Source organism: Dryobates pubescens, chromosome Z (assembly GCF_014839835.1).
Source record: "Dryobates pubescens isolate bDryPub1 chromosome Z, bDryPub1.pri, whole genome shotgun sequence".
Taxonomy (NCBI): domain Eukaryota; kingdom Metazoa; phylum Chordata; class Aves; order Piciformes; family Picidae; genus Dryobates; species Dryobates pubescens.
The window spans coordinates 35736925-35760834 of NC_071657.1; the positions used below are offsets into that span (position 1 = coordinate 35736925).

Below are 23910 nucleotides of genomic sequence, written 5' to 3' on the forward strand. Positions count from 1 at the left end.
GGCAGAGTGTTAAGCTTCAGCAGGCAGACACACCTGGAATGAGGCTTCCTTGAGTGAAAAGCACGCCTCTGTCATCAACAAAACATGTAAGCTTCAATTTTGGTCCATGGCGTTGTGTGCTGGATGCTGCTGGTTACTGGACTGCCATTGGAGCTGGTTTTTGATTGGGCCACCTAGTTATGTCATTTGATAGGTTCATAAAGCAGTGAAAAGAAAGGAAAGCATTGACTTAGCTCTGCAGTAATCATACCTATTTGTCAGTACTGTGACTGGTTTTGCTGGTGGATAGAAATATTTCTTATCTGCCTATGTTTTTTCTGCTTGTGTCCAGTTAAAGACAGACTTTCTCCAGTGTTTGAAGGTTATGTCACATCAAAGAGGTTATCAATTTGTTTAAAACAAAATGCAGTTCATTGTTGTTTCAAATAAAATCCAGTGCAAGCATTCCTGTCAAGTGGCAGCACAAGTTGGCCTTTTCTGTGAACACTTAATTTTTAAAAAATCCACTCATAATGGCTTAAAAAATAGGCTAATAAAAAGCCAAAACACCCTCTCCTGTCTCTCAGTTGGAACCCAGATATTTGTTGTTTTAAATAAATGAGAGGTTTTAGTAATCAAAACTGAACTGAAGATTGAGCCAACAGAAACATTATTTGTTCTCACCTATGTAGTAGCCAAGTTGTGTTCTTCTGGTTTATTAAATGTTTAGAGAAAAGCAATGAAAAGAAAAACCAAATGAGAAGAGGCTGAGTATGTGTTTTAATACAGGAGTTTTTCTGTTTAATGGTGCAGCAGCAAAACCAGATTAGAGTACAAGCTGTTCAGTACTTTTTTCTGTGATCCACATGGCCTCGTTTTCACCCATCAGTAATACAGCTGCAAAGAACCAATGCAGTGCTCAATTTTCTGTGCTTTTCCTTACCTGATGCTGCCACAATCCTAGCACCTAAAGGCTTCACAAGTTCACCAGCAGCTGTGAACACTGATTTTTATTTGAAAATGTTCAGCTTTGCAGGGCACATGTCTCTGAGTGTTACCGTAAATGCTTACATTTTCAACAGGAAATGCCCTTAATATGACAAAGATCATAAGGCAGAATAATGATGTATTTGGAAAAATAATTTTAAAAACATGTAATTATTGTAGCCACATAAAAGTAACAGCAAATTCCAAACATTATGTGGCAAAAATATCCTCCTAAGGGACCTTGATAGTAGGATTTCTGAGCCGATTTGCTGTTCAGAGCTCTGTCTGTATGCTCATATATATACATTATATTTTTAAAAATAAATATATATGTACACATACATATGCTGGGGGCTATTATGTCCCATATATTATATGAGCTAAATAATACTTTTAGACATTCTGGCTTCTAGAAGAGTATTTGTAGTCTGACAGTTAATAAGTTATGTGAGGGTTTCCTTTTAACAGTATTCCCACATATGTGCCAGGCAATTAGCAAAAGCACAAAATCAAAGAGCTGACAGTCTAGTTCTCTCATTCAGAGATGTATTTTCCTTCTGAATAGTGCCAATTGGTTCTGTTGGGACTGTTCATACAATAAATTGCTTTTTTATTAGTATTATTAAGTATGGCAGAGACATTCACAAAATGCTGTACAAGTTCAGAAAAAACAAATATGCCAAGAAGGAACAAATGCTTGGAAAAGTAACAGTCAGATCAATACTCAGAGCCAAACTAGTATTTGCAGGTATTTCAGGTTTGGCTATACTTCTAACACCAGCTGCATGCCTGAATACCTCAGCTGGCTCTGTGTGCATGTGTTTGGGTATCACCTCAAAACTTGTACTGAGCTACACTCATAGTTTTGTACAATGTTGTTTGTTCTCTGCTGAGACACTAAATTGCAATTCAGTGTGCAGTTCATGTCTGGCCAAAGCTGCAGCTGTTGAGGATGAAATAGCCAAGATTTATTTTACACAGGTTTGGTTTTTTGTAGACTCATACCTTGAAGTGCCTGTTATGAGCATGGCCTGATTTGATTTTCTAAGGTACCTGGATGTGTGCAGTAAATCATCTCAGGTATAATGGTGATAACATTTGCAGATGTTTAAATGTAGCACCACAAAATTTAAAAGTGTAGAAATGCCATTCTCTGGGAAACAGTGGATTTTCTCATAAGTACACAGTTACAGCACCACTGATGCTGAAATCTGAGTCAGGTCATAAAACAAGTAGTTCAGTGTTCTGAAATTAGTAGTCGAAGGCTCATCAAACTATATGTGGGGATCTGTGCAGGTGCAGTATTAAGGTGCATGCTCAGACCTGTTGTGATGTGTGGAACCTGAGCTTTGTGAGGTGCCTACACCAACTAGGCCACAGATAAAACAGTGCCTCTCCTTCTTCTCCTTGATACCACCATGGGAAGGACAGCACAGGGAGGACATTCTTCCTGCCGTACAATCCATGTATGCAATTCTGGGGAAGCTTGCTTGATTCTTCATCCTGCACAGGCTTTGTGCCCGTGCAGGTAAGACTGTTCGCTGTTAACTAGTTAGGCAGTCCCCAAATTCCCTGTGATTCTTCTATAAACCCATCATTTTATGTTGAAAAGCCCTTACTCTCAAGCAGAACAGTTGCTCAGTACACTGGCTGCTTCCACCAGGTCTTTTTTGAAACTTCACATCTTTGAAGACCTTCCTGCAGAGTATTTCTGTAACATTTCCCTTGCCATTTTCTTTCCGTGAACTGCTTTTCCATTCTCTCCCAGACACATAAATACAGGGAACCCTTCCCTTCTGTGACCGGGCAATGATCAAATCCCATTTATTCATCGCAGAGCATAACAGGAGCGCATCTGGACTTCTTAGATAGAGATGGAGGGAAAGTATGCATGTAATTATTTTGCAGAGTACATGGACATGTCTTCAGCAAAAATTCTTCATTTTTTGTCAAGTGTATTAATCATTTCCTGCTGTCAAGGGTAAGCAAATTGTCCTGGTTTAACCTAGTCTCTTGGCAAGGAGTAAGCCCTGAAAGTCCAGAACTATCTGTTCCATGGTGTACCAAAAGCAAGTGGAAATACTTATGTATACGCAGTCCTGGTTTATGGGAGCCAGCTTACAATACTCAAAGAGCAGCCATAATACCTAAGGAGTTGCCAGTTCTTATATGAATTGGCCCAGGATATTGAGCATCCTGTATGATTTTTCATGCAACTTTTCTTTGTTGTTTTGACGTCATCTTTTAAGTAAGTAACTGGATTCCCTCAGACCTATTCAGTTTCTGAGTGCACACAGACTCATATCCAGGCCACAGTGTATGGCAGTTTTACTAAGAGATTGATAAGGAGCATAAATTAAAGCTATGTTCTGTCCTGGTCCATAAAGACATGTTGCAGCTGCTGTTCTGAGGGCAGCTGCTGTTCTGAGGGCAGCTGCTGGATGCCTGCAGAGTGCGTGATTCCTTAGCTGACCAATTCCTGAGCACGCTGCGTAGAGCAAAGCAGTAACATTCCATGTGTGCCAAGAACAACATTGGCACCCTTTGATTGGAATGTGCTGCAGAAGCTACCTCCTTGACATACTGGCACCTCTTATTGGGAACAGATTTTATATGTGGTTGGATTTTACTGGTTAAGTGATTGATAACAAAGACTACAAAAGACAGCCACTCTGAGCAGGAGTGACTTTGGTTAGGGATCTTTCATCGGGAGTTTGGTTAGGGCTACTAGGGGCTTCTGCTTCTGTTAGTTGGCTACTTCAGGTTAGGGTTTTAGTTAGGGATTTGGCTAGGGCTTCAGTGTAGGGATGCTGCTAGGGTTGTGCTTGGGACTTCTGTTATCTGCTTCATCTGTTACGGGCTTCCAGGGCTTTTGCTGTAAGTGGGACTCTAAGACTCTATAATGCAAGGGATTCTATGACACAGCAATAAAGTACTTCTGGGAGGACTTCTAAGATTCTCTGCTCTCTGCATTTCTGGAATCTCATTGCTATACAGCAATGGGTTTGTGCCTTCATTCATCACCCAATGGCCCCTAAATCAGAAAAACAACAAGATGCTTGAAACAAAGAGTATATTGATAGCTCCAACAAAGTCTGGTAGAAGTAAAGGAATCAAAACTGAAGTCTGTTTATTCCATCTGTATCCTGCTGTTCTAAACTACACATTCAGGTGAACTGTCTCTCACATTCATTTTAGAAGATCTCCAGTAGTACCCTGTAAGCCCTATAAAGGAGACATCTAACCCTGGAATTACCAACAAAAGCATAATAAAACCAAAACCAAAACACATAAAAAGCAGTCTGAGAAATAGTGTCATAGTTTATAATAACAGATGGTTATACCTACAAAGGTGGAGCTGAAGTCCCACCTTGAAGGTGCATCTTATTGCACCTTACTGTTGAAGCTGGTCACATTGTTTCATGTGACTAAATTAGTTGCAAGATTGGCAGTACGATGAGTCCTACAGCTGTGTGACTGTCCTGTATAATTTTTTCTGATGTCTTTTGTGGCATGATTGAAGACCTTACAGGTATTTTCTGGATTCTTTGTGTGATAAGTAGTGGTTCTCCTGGCCATCATTTGCAGCCTTTTCCCCAGGAATGGCAGAGTAATTTCTATGGTAACTTTTCACTGATAAACCTTCAGAAATTTCTTATAATCCAGGTAGTAGTGCTGCTTTTCCCACTACTTAGTTGTGTGTAAGAATTGATAAATTGATATTGCTGGCCAGGTATTTGGACCTCTTTGATATCCTAACCCTAATCTAACAGTGACGCCAGCTTACATGTCAACCTGTTAGGAAAGCCATGTCACATAAACACTGGTCTGAACAATCTGCAGAAATTGCATTTTTAAGGGCAGTAGGAGGCTGTGCTTCTCCTTTTGGAAAGGTAGCTTCCAGTAATACCAGCCCTGGGCTGCTGGTGAAGTCACCCTACATGAGGAACTATTTTGGAAGTAAATAAGAGATCTGCATGCCCAGGTTATGGTTGTAGTAGTTTTTCAAAGGGAAAAAATCAGTCACCACATGCTGACTCAAGCCATTCTTTATTTCCTGTGGAGGTATCTGTTGATGCATTTACAAAGCTGTTCTGGTGTGTTGGTAATTTTTCGTGGTCCAGTGGAATACTTCAAATGCATAAAATATGCCAGTTTAGGAGGTCTTAAAGGGTTCTGGAAAACACTCCAAGAGCTAATCATTTTGAGAATTGGCCATAATGCCATAGGAGATCAATGCAGATGTAGCCAGTGTAACCATTCTGGTGAACAAATTACTGTTTTTTTCTCATTGAGATAGTATGCATACATTTCACTCTCAGCCTAAGGAAATAAATTATTTCCTCACTTGTCCTTTCTTAGATACTCATGTGCGTAGCACATGCTATGGAGGCATCAAAACAGGAGCATGTGTCCGTCCTTTCCCTGGTGCGGTGACAAAGTCTGAATGTTGCTGTGCCAGTCCTGACTATGGTTTTGGAGAACCATGTCACCCCTGCCCTGCTAAAAACTCAGGTAAAATTTTGTGTTTCTTTAAATAATGCAGTGAACATACAAACTTCAAACAAACAAACAACCTTTTACAAATCAGGCTATTCATTTAGTTCATAGTTGAAGAGAAGTGTACAACATACATAATAGAATTATACACTAATTCTGGAAATAGTTGCTCTGGTATTTTATGTGGTGTTTGTGCTTTTATGCATTGTAATGTTTGTGGTGTTAGGTCATAGGCTGGACTTGATGATCTCAGAAGTCTATTCCAGCCTCAATAATTCCGTGTGATTCTGTGTGATAAGTGAACTTTGCTCCAGAGCTGGCAAGACTGACAAAATTCAAAATTATGTGCCTGCTATGAAACTGAGTCCCTGAATTAAGTGTTGACTATAAGTCACAATATTTTAAAAAGAATAAGCAGAGTTCTCTGATGAATCTGTAAATTCCCTAGTCAGATCAATGCAGTTTAAAAGTGCAGCCCATACTCATTTTAGAAATCTGTGCTTTAATTTCATAAGAATCATTTCTGCAAAGAAGCCTGGGGATTGATTTATAGAACCCTCTCGAGTATGGAACTGAGATAATGCATCTTAGATAGTATTTCCATTCAGCGTAATCTTTTGGTACAGCAGAAAACTGTTTAGTAGAAATGAAGTAAAACTGGCGTGGTTGAAAGGAGTAATTTAAGAAGACATTACTGTTTGTATTAAAGCAGAATTGATTGATAATTCTTGCCATCGAATTTCAGTTTTGTATGTATGTGAAAGTTCAGGGTGGAGGCTGCTTGACCTGTTTAGTTATATTATCTGTAAATAGTTATTTCATATGAACATTGCCATTTTATTAGGTCATTTTGAAAAAAGATCATTGTGGATTTGGTTTAGAATTAAAGAAGGTGAAACACTGGAAATAATGTTTTTCTTTTTTCCCCAATATCTCTTGCTTCAATTGAGTAGCTGAATTTCATGGCCTGTGTAGCAGTGGAATAGGTATTACTGTGGATGGGCGAGGTATGTTGCATGTTTTCTATAATGCATATGATTCGAGGTTAAAGAAATGCACTCAGAGTTGTATTTTTCTCTCCACTAGATTTTTTTGCCTCAAGATGGATATGTTGATTTCAGTATTTTCTTTATCAAAGTACAGTAATTAAATGTTGTTTAAAGGAAAAACCATTATGCATTCTCTACAACATTGGATTTTGCCATACCCTTGACAAGAAAAAAAAAAGAAGTAACCCATTTAAAATATTTCACCTGTGAATTATTTTGTTTAGAATAGACATAGGAGTTCTCCCACATTTGGGGAATGACAGGACCCATTTGCATTTGCAGTTGATTTTCTGTCAACTGGGATAGTAATAGAGCAGTTTTTCACTCCAGACCCAATGTTCACTGGAGTGTTTCAATGGAAGGATCATTTCTCTGTTGAGTTAAAGTTGGAAGAGAGCTTACTAAAAAAGATTCTACTGAATCCTAAAAGAGATCACTTGCATTTAGAACTGGGAACTGTAAAACTCCAGCTCCTTCTTCTATTACTACAGAGAAAACAATTTAAAAAATAATAGCTGAGCCAGGACTGAAGCAGAGATGACACATGCCATAGCTGCCAAATAAGTAGAGCAGGTTGAAGGAATGGTGGAACACAGTAGTATGATTTCTTGCGTGATAGTTCCTTGATGAATAAATAAAGTTGCAACCAAATTAAAGCACATACTGTACATTTAATATTTTCAGGCATTCAGTTTGTATAGCTTTTAACCTTGTCAGCATTAAAGCTAAGTGTTCAGCAGAAACAGAATGATCATTATGCTTAGCAACAGCCTACATACCTTTTGATATTAGTACTATAAGAAATTCTGATTGTTTCCAGGGTTGTAAGTGTATATGCATGCTTTTTTCTTCTCTATGAACTCATTGTTTAACACATTGCAAGACTTACAATTTGAAATCCACAGAGTTTGTAAGTTCTCTAAGTTTTCTGTTCAGTAGGTCTGTTTGAAGAATATCTAAATCTCATGGACAAAAAATGGCAGTATGGCAATATTATGGCCTACCATAATACTGCTGTTCAAAGAACATCCTATAATGAGAATTTGCATGTAATATGGTAGGGATGTTACATGTTCTATTGGATACATGGAAAATACAATTTCTCATTAAAATCATTAAGCCAGTTATTGGCTCTACCAACTGCATGATAAAGACTGTAATCTCATGGTGGTTCATGATTCAACTAGATTTCCTCTGTTTTGGTTTTAAAATAAAATTGTAGTATTTTATGCATGTGTTGTGCAGGTCTGTTACAGCTACTCCTGTCACTGTTTATATTAGGGGACTTTGTTTACCAATTTCATTTCCTAAAGGAAAGTATCCCATATTCAATCCCTAATAAAAATTCTGGTTTGTTCTTCATGCATTCTCATTATCAAGAGTGGGAAGACACTTTATCAGCAGAGCTTTTAGTTGATACATGATTGTTAACAGGATTGCAGTCCATCACCACATCCCTACTTCTGTCATGCAAGTTGTGTTTAACAAGTGCAAAACTCTTACATCTTTATGTAAGAGAAATCTGGACATAGGTGAGGACAGAGCCTTTGTGATCAGGTTTAATATAAAAAGTAACAGGAAGGGCTGGACCTTCTGAAATAGAATAGAATAAACCAGGTTAGAAGAGACCTTTGAGATCATTGCATCCAACCTATCATCCAACCCACCTAATCAACTAAACCATGCAACCAAGCACCCTAATCAAGTCTCCTCCTGAACACCTCCAGTGACGGTGACTCCACCACCTCCCCAGGCAGCCCATTCCAATGGCCAATCACTCTGTGTAGAACTTCTTATTAACCTCCAGCCTAAACCTCCCCTGGTGCAGCTTGAGACTGTGTTCTCTTCTTCTGGTGCTGGTTGCTTGTTGAAATAATTAATTTGAATAGAATAGAATAGAATAGAATAGAATAGAATAGAATAGAATAGAATAGAATAGAATAGAATAGAATAGAATTAACGAGGTTGGAAAAGACATTTGAGATCATCAAATCCAACCTATCACCCTTTCTGCCTGGCTGCTCTCCAGCCACTCTGACCCCAGCCAGTAGCACTGCATGGGGTTGTTGTGGCCAGTGTGTAGAACCCGGCACTTAGATGTGTTAAATCTCTTGCCGTTGGACTCTGCCCATCTGTCCAGCCTGTCAAGGTTCCTCTGCAGAGCTCTCCTACCCTCTAACAGATCAACACCTTCCCCCAGCTTGGTGTCATCTGCAAACTTGCTGATGATGGACTCAATCCCCTCATGTAGATTATCAATAGAGATATTAAAGAGCATAGAGCCCAGCACTGATCCCTGGGGCACACCACTAGTGACTGGCTGCCAGCTGGATGTGGCACCATTCACCACCACTCTCTGGGCTCGGCACTCCAGCCAGTTCCTAACCCATCGCAGTGTGCTGCTGTCCAAGCCACAGGCTGACAGCTTGGCCAGGAGTTTGCTGTGGGGGACAGTGTCAAAGGTCTTGCTGAGGACCAGGTAGACCACATCCACAGCCTGCCCCACATCCACCAGGCAGTCACCTGATCATAGAAGGAGATCAGGTTAGTCAGGCAGGACCTGCCCTTCCTAAATCCATGCTGGTTGGGCCTGATCCTTTGGCCATAGTCTATGTGATTGCACTCAAGATGACCTGTTCCATAATCTTGCCCGGCACTGAGGTCAGGCTGACAGGCCTATAATTCCCTGGCTCCTCCATTGAGCCCTTCTTGTGCATGGGCACCACGTTGGCCAGCTTCCAGTCATCAGGGACCTCTCCAGTGAGCCAGGACTGTTGAAAAATGATGAAGAGTGGCTTGGCCAGCTCATCTGCCAGCTCTCTCAGCACCCTAGGATGGATCCCATCTGGTCCCATGGACTTGTGGGAATCCAAGTGGCTAAGGAGTTCTCTAACTACTTCCTCCTGGATCACAGGGGAACTATACTGCTCCCTGCCTCCATCTGCCAGCTCAGGAGGCCACTTGTCTGGAAGACAACCTATCCTGCTATTAAAATTGAGGCAAAGAAGGTGTTAAGTACCTCTGCCTTTTCTTCATCTTTAGTTACAATATTCCCCTCAGTGTCCAATAAGGAGTGGAGGTTGTCCTTGCCCCTCATTTTGCCATTAATTTGTATTTTTAATTCATTAAAATGGATTTTTGAATTAATAATTTAATTAATACATAATTTAGCAACTTAAATTATTAATATTTAATAAATAAATAATTTATTAACTTAATTTAATTTAATTTATTAGTATTTGTAGAAGGATTTTATGTTATCCTTCACAGCAGAGACCAGTCTAAGCTCTAAATGGGCTTTTGCCTCTCTAATCTTTTCCTACATGACCTAGCAACATCCTTAAACATTTCATGGGTAACCCCTCCTTTCTTCCAAAGATTATACACCCTCTTTATTTCTCTTAATTCATTCAGAAGCTCATTACCCATCCAGGCTGGCCATCTGCCCCGGTAGCTCATCTTCAGGCACTTTGGCACAGCCTGTTCCTGCACCTTCAAGATTTCTTTCTTGAAGTAGGTCCACCCCTCCTGGACCCCTTTGTTTTTAAGAGCTGTTTCCCAAAATATCTTCTGAGTTAGTTCCTTCAGTAATCTGAAATCTGCCCTCCAGAAGTCCGCAGTGGAGGTTTTCTTGCTACCCCTCTTAGCTTGACTGCGTGTTGAAAACTCAATTTCATGGTCACTGGAACCCAGACATCCTCCAACCACCACATCTCCCACCAGCCCTTCTCTGTTTGTAAAAACAAGGTCATGCAAAGCCTTACCCTTGGTAGGCTCATGCAGTAACTGGGATAAAAAGCTGTCCTCCGTATACTCCAAGAACTTTCTAGACTGCCTCCTCTCTGCTGTGTTTAGTTCCCAGCAGATATCATGCAAGTTAAAGTTACCCATAAGAACAAGGTCTCGTAATTTTGAAACAGCCTCTAACTGCTTATAGAATAATTCATCAACCTCTTCATCCTGGTTAGGTGGTCTATAACATACTCCAACCAAGATGTCAGTCCTGTTGGCCTTCCCTCTGTCACCCACAGGCACTCAACTTGATCATCCTTAATCTCTAGTTCCATGGTGTCTAGAGCTTCCCTGATGTACAGGGCCTCCTCTCCACCCCTTCTCCCTCACCTGTCTGAGATAACAAGTGCAAATTGTGCCTGACTGATGTGGTGGCCTTCTACAACAGTGCAATGAAAGAGCTACTGATATAATTTACCTTGACTTCTGTAAGGCCTTTGAAATGGTCTTCCATAACATTGTTCTCTCTCCACAAATTTGAGATAGACAGGTTTGATGGGTGGACCAATAGATGGATAAGGAATTGGCTGGATGGTCATATTCAAAGAGTTACAGTCAATGACTCAATGTCCAAGGGAAACCAGTAACAAGTGGTGGCATCCAGGGGTGCTTACTGGGACCAATACCATTTAGTTTCTTTATCAGCGACATAGATAGTGGAATTGAATGCACTCCTAGCAGATTTTCATATGACACTAAGCTGAGTGGTGCAGCTGATTTGCTAGAGGTAAGGAATGCCATCCAGAGGGACCTTGACAGACTAGTGAATGAACACATATGAACCTTGTGAACTGGCCCCAAAAGATGTAGTATTCAGGCTGGGCCTCACTAGCATCAAACAGAAGGAAATAATCACTTCTTTCGCCTTCAAGTGCACCTTTGCTATACCCTTGCTCTGAATGACAGCCCAAACATCCAAAGAGTCAGATACTGTCCTCTCACATCACAAGATTGGGTTTTTAGATCTCTCAGTGTCTGGTTATGTTCTGTGTTGTATTACTACAGATATTAACGAGTGTGCATTGGATCCTGATATTTGCTCTAATGGAATTTGTGAAAACTTACGCAGCAGCTATCGTTGCAACTGTAACAGTGGCTATGAGCCTGATCCTTCTGGAAGGAATTGTGTTGGTAAGTTGTTGGAATTTTATTATTGTTGAAGAATTCATCACTATATCTGTGCTAATTTGAATTGAATAGATCAATTTATGTGTTTGTTTTTTTTTTTTAATGCATAACACCTGCGAAGACCAGCTAAAATGTGTCCCTTTGAAGGCAGGATGATACTTTGTTCAAGAGCTGAAGGTTGCTATTTTGCATAACAAAATGTCACAGAGAGCTATGATTACCATAATGAGTGAGAACTGGTGGCCTCTGTGCACAGTCTCGGCAGTATGCATTAATTCATTATGTCCCTGAGTTACACAACAGCAGAGTGGATTGATTACCGCGATTGAGAGATGGAGACGAAGCTTGATGCAAGCAAAGTGTCTACTTTATTGTACAAAGTCATTTCTTAATATAGTCTAACATGTTCAGAAGGCTACTTGTGATTGGTAATTAGATGTGTCCGTGCGACAGTTAGAGAATCGTGGTTGGCTGCCGAGGAAATGCCAGGGAACACACATCCCTGAGCAAGGCTCAGACAGGTGTTAGACAAAAGGCAAACTATCACGCGTCTGTTATCTAAGTTCAGAGAGAGAACAAAAGGCTTTCTTGCAATGTTTACCCGCTGTCATTAACAGGTAGTTGTGTGCTTTCCCGAGTCACAATGGCCGTTGGTAATTAGCTAAATGCTTATTTCTCTTCTACATAATTGCAGTTTGCTCACAGGGTTTGTGGCCCATAAGAGCCAAAACATTTCTTTCTATCAGCTGATCATTGCTTGAGATTATTCCCTAAATTCAGTGCATCAATTGATGAAAGGTTAATGTTGAGGAATGGCTTGAACTGCAGGGACATGGTTCTATGGAACAGCTGCTTGAACAAAAAGTGTAGGCCGGACTCCATCTTGTTGTTTACTGCTCACAGTAAGCTAGTGTGCTGATGCAGCAAGGCCACCATAGCCTTGTGGCTGTGCTTGCAGCTGCTTGCAAGATAACAGTATGTGAAACAAAGTATATGTTAGACAAAGGACTACTGAGAAAGAACTTGTGAAGTTGCACGTAGGCCTAACCGCAAGGAGGTTGAACATTATAATGTAACCCTGGACTAATAGCCAATAGAATAATGACATTTGTGCATATTTAGCTGAGATGCTTTATAAGCCGTGCTTTTGAACAATAAAGTTGAAGCTTGCTTATCAATCATATTGATTGCTGCGAGTCTTTCCCTCACCCCCCTCACCGATGGACTTCTCTTCCCGACATATGGCGCCCGAACACAGGGACATGAAGGCTTTATAGGAACGGAAGAGTATCCGACGGCTGCTTCAGCGGGCTCAGGGTCTATGGCTGCTGGAGGAAGGAGGAACTGGTGAGGCCGGAGTGCGTCGAAGGGTATTCCCAGGTCTGTGCAGCGATCGACGGGCAAAAGTATGAACCCGACGCTGGCGTAGGGGGTTCGTACCGTGCCTGGGCAAGGATTCACTAGGAGGAATTCTGCTCGCCGTCCGGGTAAGGGCTACCGGCTCAGGTTCAAGGCTGCACTTAAGGAAATAATTAGGAAGGAAATCCCCCGGGGGTATGGAGAGCGAAGTAGCCCTTTTAATGTTTCCTTGAGAAACGAGGCTTGCTTTATTTAGAACAATTAGGGAAGTCTGTGACACAGAAGAGCTTTAAGGACACCAGCGTGGAAGGACGAATACTGCTGATTATGGAAAAAGAGGTAGAGTTCTCATTGCTTCATTGTTTTTTAGAAAAACAAAAGGCAGACGTATCGTCTAAGATAGTTATTGGGCTTAGTTATTTTGATGAAATTTGTTGGAGAGACTATGGAAACAGACTGTGGGACTGGGTCACTATCAAGCTGCAAAAGCCGTGGAGAGAATGCATAAACTGTATTAAAAAATATAAGCTAGAACAGCGAATGGCTGCTGCAGTTGCAGCAACTTTGTCAGGACAAGAAAGAGCCCCAGTTCTATCTGAGTTGCAGCCGGACGATGTGTTTGAAAAATATCGACCGATCGACCGGGGCCGCCCCCGATACATCTTGCGGCGGCCACATCGTGTTTTGCTAGCTATCACTACTGTCTGCACCCAGCGGGGAAAAAGCCGAGAAAAGGCAGCTCTCGGAGGACCACAACACCGACAGCGAGGAATTCAAACAGCGCCGACTTTGCTTAACGGCCTCTCTGAGAAACAGCGGAGCGCTTGGGGGCTCGCGGTGACGGCGTTCTTACCACCGCACCCCGCCCGCCAGCCCTGCCGGCCCCCGCGGATGCCGACGGCTCCGACCAAGGCAGTACCGGCTGACGGCACCACTGATACCGGCAGCACTGACAGCAGCAGCAGCCCAGCGGCGGCCGCTTGCCTGGCCCCCACCCTTTCCCTCGCAGAGGCTCGCAGCAGCGACCCCCCTTTCCCGGTGGCTTCAGCCGCGACTCTGCTCTGATTTAAAGCAACAGTGCTAATTTTCTCATTCCTGGTTGTAATGTCTTTCAGAGATTTGCTATTTAGAGTTTTGCTAAGTTTTTGTAATAAGAATGATGAATGGTATGCATTTAGTATTTGTGGGTAATTAATGCATAGTGGTTGTACTGAGGTGTGAGTACTTAGTGATGAGTTCACCTTGTGAGATTTTCTTTTGGTTCGAACCTTTTTGTCTTTGTTTTTTGTGTTTGCCTAGGCATTTCAAAGGAGCTCCATGTAATGTTGTAATAATGTTAAGGTTTCTAGTGAATAGGTATTCATTTTCTAAGGTATTCTTTAGCTAATGTAAGGTTTTTAGATTTCTTTCTTAGACATAGACTACAAAAAAAAAAAAAAAAAAAAAAAGGGGTTTAAAAATAAAAGGTGATTAGAATAACAAATTAAAATACAGATTAAAAACTGCAGCAAAATACAAATAATAATTAGGAAAGTAAACAAGAAATAAATTTTAAAAACAGATGACAAGTAGGTCGCCTCAAGCCTTCTTTCCTGCTACCTGCGATCATCGCAATAAACAACAGCAGAGGAATCAAGACCATGAGGACACAGCATTGCCCATGAAGCTGAACATCGATCATCTGGGATCATAAACATCATTCAGAAGAATGTACCATGGCATCATGTGAATTAGGACTGAATATTATGGTTGTTTGATAACTTTGTCTTTTCTTTTTTGTTAACTAAGTGTGCCTCTGAATGCAGACATCCTAGGAGGTAAAGTTTCATCTTTACATTTCGCCAAACAAAAATTGAACCAAACCAAAATCAAAACAAAAAACAAAAAACAAAAAACAAAAAACAAAAAACAAAAAACAAAAAAAAAGGGGAGGGGGAATAGAGAGAATACCCCCATAGCAGAAAAAATTAGCTCATGGTAACCCTAGAGATGCTGTAACCCTAGAAGTGCTGTAACCCTCTCACCACAAGACACACAGCACAACTGTCATGAAATGACAACCCGCAAACCTGCCTAGCAGTGACCTTGACTGTCACGATGATCCAAGATGTCAACAGAAAGCATCTAACTTCTAACTGAGTGTCGTGACTGCTTAACTGTTGCATGGATGTTAAGAGATTGGAATTACTAGGATGAGCAAAAACACGTTATTTTGTGTAATTTTATATTGGGCAAAGCAATGAAGCTTTTTGGTCTTGCTGTTTGCCTGCAGATTTCTGCCTGTGAAGCTAGAGCCTGGCCAGATCTACCTTTACAGATTAAAGAAATCTTGCTACCATTAAACAATTGATGATTCTTGACCATCCTAGAGAAAATAAATATGCAACATACCCCTAAAGCAGATTGTAAAAGATAGTGCTAAGGATTGCATTTGTGTCTTAATGTCTGTGTGCAAGCTGTTCAGGCATAATCAAGTCTTCTCTGTCTACAAGAGGAGTGAAATGTAAAGATCGGAACTGTTAAGATCTAAGTTCTTCTTTACAATGTTTGTTATCTTTTACCATGTATTATGCTAGTTTTGTTAGAACATTGTAACTAGTTTAACTTAAGCTTTGTGCCTTGTATCAGTCTGTTAGACATGCTGTGTTATGGAACTTTTGTTTTTGCTATATAGCTTAGTTTTAATTTGTTTGCTTTTGTATATGCAAGTAATATCTTGTATAAGATGAGAACAACTCCTATGACCAAATGCCAGTGATGAGTAGTGTGAGCAATCTGGCAGTGTAGGCCTAGAGCCTGATTGACAAAAGAAGCTTTTAGGTTTTTAGGTATCATTGTATTAATTTTGAATATTGTTAAACTTGTGTATAATTGTATCATGCAAAGTGACAAAGGATAACCTCCAAGGCCTTATTTGTACAGAAGAAAAAGGGGGGAACTGTTGAGGAATGGCTTGAACTGCAGGGACATGGTTCTATGGAACAGCTGCTTGAACAAAAAGTGTAGGCCGGACTCCATCTTGTTGTTTACTGCTCACAGTAAGCTAGTGTGCTGATGCAGCAAGGCCACCATAGCCTTGTGGCTGTGCTTGCAGCTGCTTGCAAGATAACAGTATGTGAAACAAAGTATATGTTAGACAAAGGACTACTGAGAAAGAACTTGTGAAGTTGCACGTAGGCCTAACCGCAAGGAGGTTGAACATTATAATGTAACCCTGGACTAATAGCCAATAGAATAATGACATTTGTGCATATTTAGCTGAGATGCTTTATAAGCCGTGCTTTTGAACAATAAAGTTGAAGCTTGCTTATCAATCATATTGATTGCTGCGAGTCTTTCCCTCACCCCCCTCGCCGATGGACTTCTCTTCCCGACAGTTAAAACGTGGAGAGCAGAGCTCCAGGCACTGCTAGGCTGATAAGAGGAGACAGTGTTAGCCTTGATGGCTCGTGAACCATAGGAACACGGTGCAGCAGTGTAGCTGGAGGAGCACAGATACCTGATTACAAATGGTTCTTATGACCTGAACGTGTAAGACTTCACACATATCATAGATTGTTATAACAGAGTTCCTGGGCTCTTAATTTTTCTCTGATGCTTGCTAAAACCCTCATAAGATATAGGTACTCGTGTGATGCATTTTCTGTAACCAATCACAAACTGCTTCTTTGTTGTGCTAGCTTTTATAAAGAAAAGATTTTGCATAATAAGGTGGACACCTGGCCTGAATCAGGCTGAGCCCTGTCTCTTAATCGTGGCAGATTGATACGTGGTTAGTCCTCTTATTTATGACAGCTTCAGCTCACAAGGGAAGCAATAACCTGTTCTTAGGATTTCACAAGTCATGTCTGAACAGTCAACTTGAGTGTAAAGCTATTGTTTTATACTCCAGAACTTCAGGGCACTAGTAATGGGAAAGATTCACTTCCAAAACTTCTAATTGCCATTTATCTTTATGTTTAGATTTATACCAGACTATTGTTGCAGTATCTAGATATATATTCTGCAAATGTTTAGGAGTACCCAACAAAGGATTCCTGTGTTATGTGTTTCACAGTCTAATTAATTGTATTATTCATGGTCATGCAGTCTATTTTTTGTGTGTGTGAATTCTTACATCAAAAGTGTATTATGCCACACATACATTGTACAATAATATTGCTTATAGCCCTGTGAAAATCCTGTAATTTTAAACAAGAAAATGAAGTTTGTATTATAAGATCATAGAAATTTATCTAAAACTAGAAAGTGTTAAGTATCATTCTGCCATCCTGTAAGTTTGTGAGAATTACTCCTCCCTACACTTAAAGGTTTACTGAACTATTGCTGGTATTTCTGTTCAACAGCAGCACACCCTTTTTTCTAGGAAAACCTGAACTATATAACTGTGGTATAATTTTTATACCAAAAATTTCTATGTAGTGATGTAAAGTGAGCACAAAGTAAAAAGAGTGTTTCTTTTCATCTGCTTGACTCAAGGAAATATACAGCTTATTACTTGCAAAAAGCCCTAATTATGACCTTTTGCTAGGAAAGGCAGTGCTGCAGAACAATATCAATGTTTTCTTTAAATACTAATAATGTAACTAAAATTATAAATAGTACTAATTTTCTGAATGGATTTTGTAGCAAGGATTTTATTTATCTGGTTACACTTGGGGTTATGTAAATGGCATGGTATATGTCTGTCTAATTATTTAAATAAAAATACAGCATACAGACTGTGAGGATGTATTTATTCTTAGAGAAGGGATTTTTTTTGCACAGAATAATTTAATTTTAAACACTCAAAAGTTAAAATGTTTCAGTTGGTGGTGCAGATTATGAGCTGCCAGGAAATAAAAATGATCATCAGACAGAACGTGGATGGTAGTTGTAGAGCATGAGCTATATTTTTCTGTGTTCTTACAGTGAAAATCACAATAGATACAGTCCCAATCAGAAGTTACTCAGTGAGATTCTGAGGAAATAAGTTGATAACACTGCTATTTTGGGTTAAATGATTGTATGACAACAAAATCAAAATTAGATGTCTACTGCTCTCAGAAACATCACATTCCAAATCCATCCTCATTTACTTAGTTAAAATCAGGTGAAGCTATGTTACAGACAGGTTAGATTAGAACAGCTTCTTTACAACTGCCAAGCTTAAATCTCACATTTCATTGTCTGGGGAAATTTAAACTTTATTGTCTGAATCTTAAGTAGAATAGAATAGAATAGAATAGAATAGAATAGAATAGAATAGAATAGAATAGAATAGAATAAAACCAGGTTGGAAGAGACCTTCAAGATCATTGCGTCCAACCCATCAACCAATCCAACCCACCTGAACAACTAACCCATGGCACCAAGCACCCCATCAAGTCTCCTCCTGAACACCTCCAATGATGGTGACTCCACCACCTCCCCGGCCAGCCCATTCCAATGGGCAATCACTCTCTCTGTATAAAACTTCTTCCTAACATCCAACCTAAACCTCTCCTGGTGCAGCCTGAGACTGTGTCCTCTTGTTCTGGTACTGGAGATTTATAAGCTTGTCCTCCAAAATCTGATGCAGTTGAGAAACCAAAAGCCTCTGGATTTTAATTACATTATAGTCTTGCTTTTTTTCTTTATTTTTTTATCTTAAATTCTCAAAAAAAATCTAGTTGGTTTCAGATTTCATTTGCAGTGTCAAGTTTGGAAAATCAAGTGGTCAAAACACAGGAGACACCCTGAAGCAGGATGAAGTGTCAGGTTTATCCTCTCAGTATTCTTCTGTAAGCTTTAATATTTGTGACATGTGATGGGCATTAAAGGAAAATACCTTAAAATGATACCTTTTGCCTCTTTAAAAAATAAACAATTGGGCAATGAGAAAGATTGATTGCATGTTATTAGCATTATTTGCAGTTAGCATAGGAGGAATTCAGCATGTGAAATTAATTTACTGGGTTTTCCTATTCAGTGTGCTTGATATCCTGATCTTAATCATATGGGTTTTTTTAATACAATATAACTGTGGAGGACACATATGTATCTGTGTTCTTGAAATGTCTGCCATCCATGGACTGTTCAATTTTGATTTTAACACATATTCTCTTCATGGATAACAAAATCAGCTTTGGTCCATAAACCAGGATTAGAGGAATAATTTAGCATATCATTGTTTGTGATGTTAAAAAAATTAAATATAAAGTGCTGGTTTCAAAGCAACTAAGCAGCTAGACCTTCATGAAGTTGTCATAATACAGATTGACAAAGGTTACTCTGGGAAGAGATAATTATTACTTAAAGACTAACCATGAACTATTTCTAGAGCCTGCTACTAAAGAAAAAAATTTAATAATAAGATGTGATACAAAGTGGTGGTTAAAGGCCTTTAAAATTTAGTTACAGATTTTGAGCAGAAAAGTAGAAAAATATAAATAAATCACTGTTGGGTGTAAAAAGGAAAATAAAATATTATTCTAAACATATTAATGAGAAAATATCTGGAATAAGATGAGCTGTACCATAATTCTTCCCTTTTCTCTTCTCTTCTGATCTCGGCTGGTTTTGCTTTGCTCGGGAGAGATAATCTGCATGCTTTGGCTGGCCTTGGCTAAGTCTAACTTCCCTGCTCCTTTCTCTTGTCCTTTTTGTAGAGGGGGGTAAGGGGAGAGGCAGGGAGGGGGGTTCTTGTGCTGTTTATTAATTGTAAATATCTGTATAATATTGTAAATACTGTATAGTTTGTATATATCCATTGCATTCCATTGTAAAGTGTAGTTTTTACTTGTAAATAACAGCTTCATTTGCTTCTAACTGAGTTGGTCTGGCAAAAGTTAATGCTGGGGGGAAACTTCAACCCACCACGTAAGAATCTGATCATTAATTAGACTTCAGAAATGAAGATTTTGCCTTTTTCCTTGCTCAGTTGCTGCTGTAGAAGACTGCTTATCTGTCAAACCAATTGTTACTGTTGAAACCAGCAGGGGTTACATGTGAGATGAAGGTATTCCATGGCATTTGTGCTCAGTGGTGTATCTAACATCTGTGTTGCAGACGTTGATGAATGCTCAATAAATGGGCTGCTGTGTGAAAATGGGATCTGCCGAAACACCCCTGGAAGTTACAGCTGCACTTGTCCCAAGGGTTATTTGTTCAGCGCTGAGACTGACACATGTGAAGGTGAAAAATTTGTGCATTATGTTAATGTTGTAGCTTACTATATAACATTAAATCTAAACAATAACAAAGGATCCACAGTGGTGATACATACAAGAAGAGAATACAGTACTAAGATGCTGCATAAATAATTTGCATTTCTCTTGTAATTTCTCTGTAGTATTTTTGGTGTAATGGGTCTTGTAATTTAATTTCTTTCAAATTAATCTATTCATTTTCATATGGAAATTCTTCCTTTCCCTAGATAAAACATTTTTAAGCTGCAGTAAAGGGGAATATGTACCTTACACCATCTGACAGGGACATCTAGTCTGACATTAAAGGGAATGCATCTATTTTCATCACAGAGTCATGTTTTCTTTTCTCCCTTCACTCTGTGGTGGTAGTTAATTCTAGATCAGATTCTGGTAATTGGGAAGCTTTCTTTATTTTTCCTTTAGTTTTCACCTTATAATCAAAATTACTTTCTTATATTACTAATGAACACAGGTGTTAGAGCAATGAAAATGTTGCATAGCAGACACATCTCCTGTTTTAATTATTAGAAATGTAAAGCAAGGCTGTACAAAAGAAGTAAAAACAGAAGCATTAGCTTGCATATCATTTTTTAATTGGTATTCAAAGTAGCAGAATTTTACTGGTCTTTTGCATTTTTAAACATTTGATTCCATGATCTGTTAATCTCAACATTTGTTGTCAATAATCGTTTGTTGTGAAATAATCTATTATGTAAACTGACTGGTGTCGTTGTCCAGATTTATCTGAATCACTGGAAGACATTAATTGTCCTCAGCTTCTTGTTATTACTGATCAGACAGAAGTTACTCCAATACAGCTAGACAAATACATAGAAAGAAAAAATGAAAGCACTCTAGGTCATTCTTGCTATGTAAGATTTGTACAATTAAATTGGACCATTTTCTTGGCAGCATATGCTGAACAGGCTAACCTTGCACTGAAGCAGGTGACGAGCACTCATGATCTTTGCCACTTTCCAGCAGACTTGTGGAAACCATCAACATAGGGGGGCAATAGTATTTTGAATGTCTCCAACTGTTTGGAAAGTGATCATGTGTTTACTTTTGAAACATCTCACAAAATGGGTTAAATTCTGTCATTATCAAATAATTCATCTCTTCATCCCTTCTATTCAAAAGACATTCTGATCCTTTATATTGTAGTACATGTGGTCACTTTAAAAAGTTAACATGCCTTCTCTTTCAGTATGGTACAAATCAGTAGCACCTGTTCTGAGTCGGTCTTTTCTTACATCATACCTCCAAGGATTTATATTAAGCTCTCAAAATTGTTTTAAGACTTAGTTTTCAGGGTCTATTTAGTTTCCATGCACTGAAAGATTTCTAGTTGTGAAACAGCTTGCCACCTGACCTTAATGCACATGTTTCTTAAGGAGTTTTCTAGACAGAGAAAGTGTAGTATGGTAAAGAGAGATGTTCATTACCAAGTGAAAAAGGCTATCAGCTTCAGAGCACAATGCCAGTCAAGAGGTAGATGAAAGAGATAATAAAATGCTAACCTAGCCAACATTAGTGAAATAAAATTTATCTAGATTTTCAAATTTAAAACATACATTTATTTTGTTAATGGTAATAAAAACTGTAGTATCGATATAAGGGGTCAAAATAAGATTTTGACAAGAACAACAACAAAGTGTTTTCATGGCTACATTGAGCCACCACAGCCTTAGGAAAAAAGTGATCTTTTCTCTCTTCAGGACAACCTTATCATCATTGCAGTGTGTTTTCTCTTGTGCTAGAAGTTTGGGGAATCATGGTACAGTAAACTTTGTAAACCTAATCTAGAAATTCCTTTTTTTTTTTTTTTTTTTTTGGTGAGGGAAGCATAGGTTGGGGAGAGTATAAGGTAGAGTTATTTGGGGTTGGAAAGGAATGTAATAGTTCATTGAGCACAGGGTGACTTCTTTAGATAGCATTGCCAGGTAAATCGGAATTTACAATAAAGTATCTGAAGAGAAGATACTGGCAGAAATCCAAATGGCAGGTGTGTCCTCTCTTAATGGAACCTTAGTGCCATTTTGTAAGAAATATCACCATTTTAAATTTTGTCTCAGGAAATTAGGTGCATTCATCAAATTAGCAGTTTATGTGTCCATTCTAACAACATGAATAAGGAATCAGTGTAATTTATTCAAAATAACACTTTGTAGTGCTTCTGGCAGCCAGAAAAAAAAAAAAAAAACTGTTTTCTCATTAATCATGAAACAACAGCAAACAACTGACCATTAAGTAAAACTTCAGATTTTTAAGAGTATTTCCTTTCTGAACACAGTTTAGTGTAACCCCCTAAAAGACTTCTCATTTTTCTATTGTCAGTACAGCAGAATCTGAAGAAATTTCCAGGTTTTGTCAATATTGTTATCTACATTGAGGATCTGTTATTTTCATCTTGAGTCTTATGGTTAGGTGAACATTTAAATCAGCTTCTTGGGTAAAAAATTAGCAGGAAAGCTTAGTAGAGAGCTGCGTATAAAATGTGTTTATTGCATTCTTTCCTAACATCAAGCGGGTTGACAGTAGAGGAATAAATTCATTCATCTCCTTCTGTCAAATTCTGTTTTCAGAGGTATGCAATTTCAGGTTCATAAGCCATAAGCTTTGTGTTGTGCTCTGAAAATTCTGTGATGCTTATTACTCACAAGTAACTCTCATGAGTTACCATGAATAAATAGCATTAATACGTCAAGTGAAATTTTTCACCCATTTGTTGTGGGGACTAGGGAAATTGTGAAGATTGAGATTTTTACAACAAGCTCTGTGGTTTGGATTGTGTTTTCAGTGACATAACTAGTTAAACCAGATGTGCTTTGAAGTTCATTTCCAGGAATTTGCAGTCAACTGTTTGAATTTTTGTTTCTCAGACACTTACAATATACATTCACTTTACCTTGGGGAAGAAAACAAAAACACAAAAAGAACACCACCCTGACAAATATTTTCCTATGTAGTGACTCAGTCTTGTTAAAACAACCATTTAATATTATTATAAGCTGTATGGAAATTATTTTTGGAGTGTGTTTTCATTGTACATATATTTTTTTACCTCATTCAGCAGAGCACTGCTGAAGTGTGTTCATCCTTTAATTTTTTTTTCCCTGAATGGTGGTTTTGGAGAGTATTCAATGCAGTCTTACAAACATGGTAATATCCAAAAGCATCAGTTTTGTATTTAGTTTGGTTTGGTTTTTCCACTTCTTTTTTTTTCCTAACATAGTGCTGAAGCATGTCCAATACAGAAAGTTAAAAAGCTGGTATTTGTGGGGTTAGAGGCCTAGAAACAGACAGAAATTAATGCCTCCAGTCACACATAACCTACTCATCAGTGAACGCTATTCTGGCACTTTTTAATCTATAGAGAGAAATGCGATGAGTATTCACCTTCATCACGTCAAAATGAAATGAGGAGTCTGTTTCTATGACATATTGTAATGGTTTGAAAGGAAAGGCTCTGCTTTCCCTCCCCCACTGAGAAAGAGACCACGGCTAAACCCAGTCGGAGAAATGAGAGTATATTTTACAAGGAAACAGATTATATGTAACACAACAAACACAGGTATTTTACAATATATACAGGAATATACAGCAAATGAACTCAACCAGAAACTAGACCCCCCCACAGAGGGGGCTTCCCCCTGTGCCCCATTCACCCCCCTACCTCCCTTCTCCCCCAAATAGGTAGAAGACGAGAAGAAAGGGGAGTTAGTACAGCAGACGGAGGCCTATGCACAGGGAGTTAGTTCTTATCTCTTGGCAAGAAGCCCAGAAGCAGATCCAGCCGAAAAGGACAGTGAAGAAAGGAAGACTGAGAGAAAGTTCCCAGCTCCCCTGGGTCCAATCTCTCCTCCCACAATCCTACCAATGAAATTCGTTTAGAATACCAAAATATTTTATAAACATTTAGCTAGTGTGCCCCTTTCTTAAAGGCA

The 23910-nt window shown here is 39.1% G+C and overlaps 1 protein-coding gene across 1 annotated transcript in view; it reads left to right on the forward strand.

Annotated features, from left to right (window-relative positions):
* FBN2 (fibrillin 2) overlaps nucleotides 1-23910 on the forward strand; it is a 183559-nt gene that overhangs the window by 78745 nt on the left and 80904 nt on the right. The window contains exons 16-19 of the mRNA XM_009901310.2: nucleotides 5329-5481; nucleotides 6420-6473; nucleotides 11313-11438; nucleotides 19824-19949. Of these exons, the coding sequence (XP_009899612.2) occupies nucleotides 5329-5481; nucleotides 6420-6473; nucleotides 11313-11438; nucleotides 19824-19949 (459 nt within the window). The remainder of the gene's footprint in view (nucleotides 1-5328; nucleotides 5482-6419; nucleotides 6474-11312; nucleotides 11439-19823; nucleotides 19950-23910) is intronic.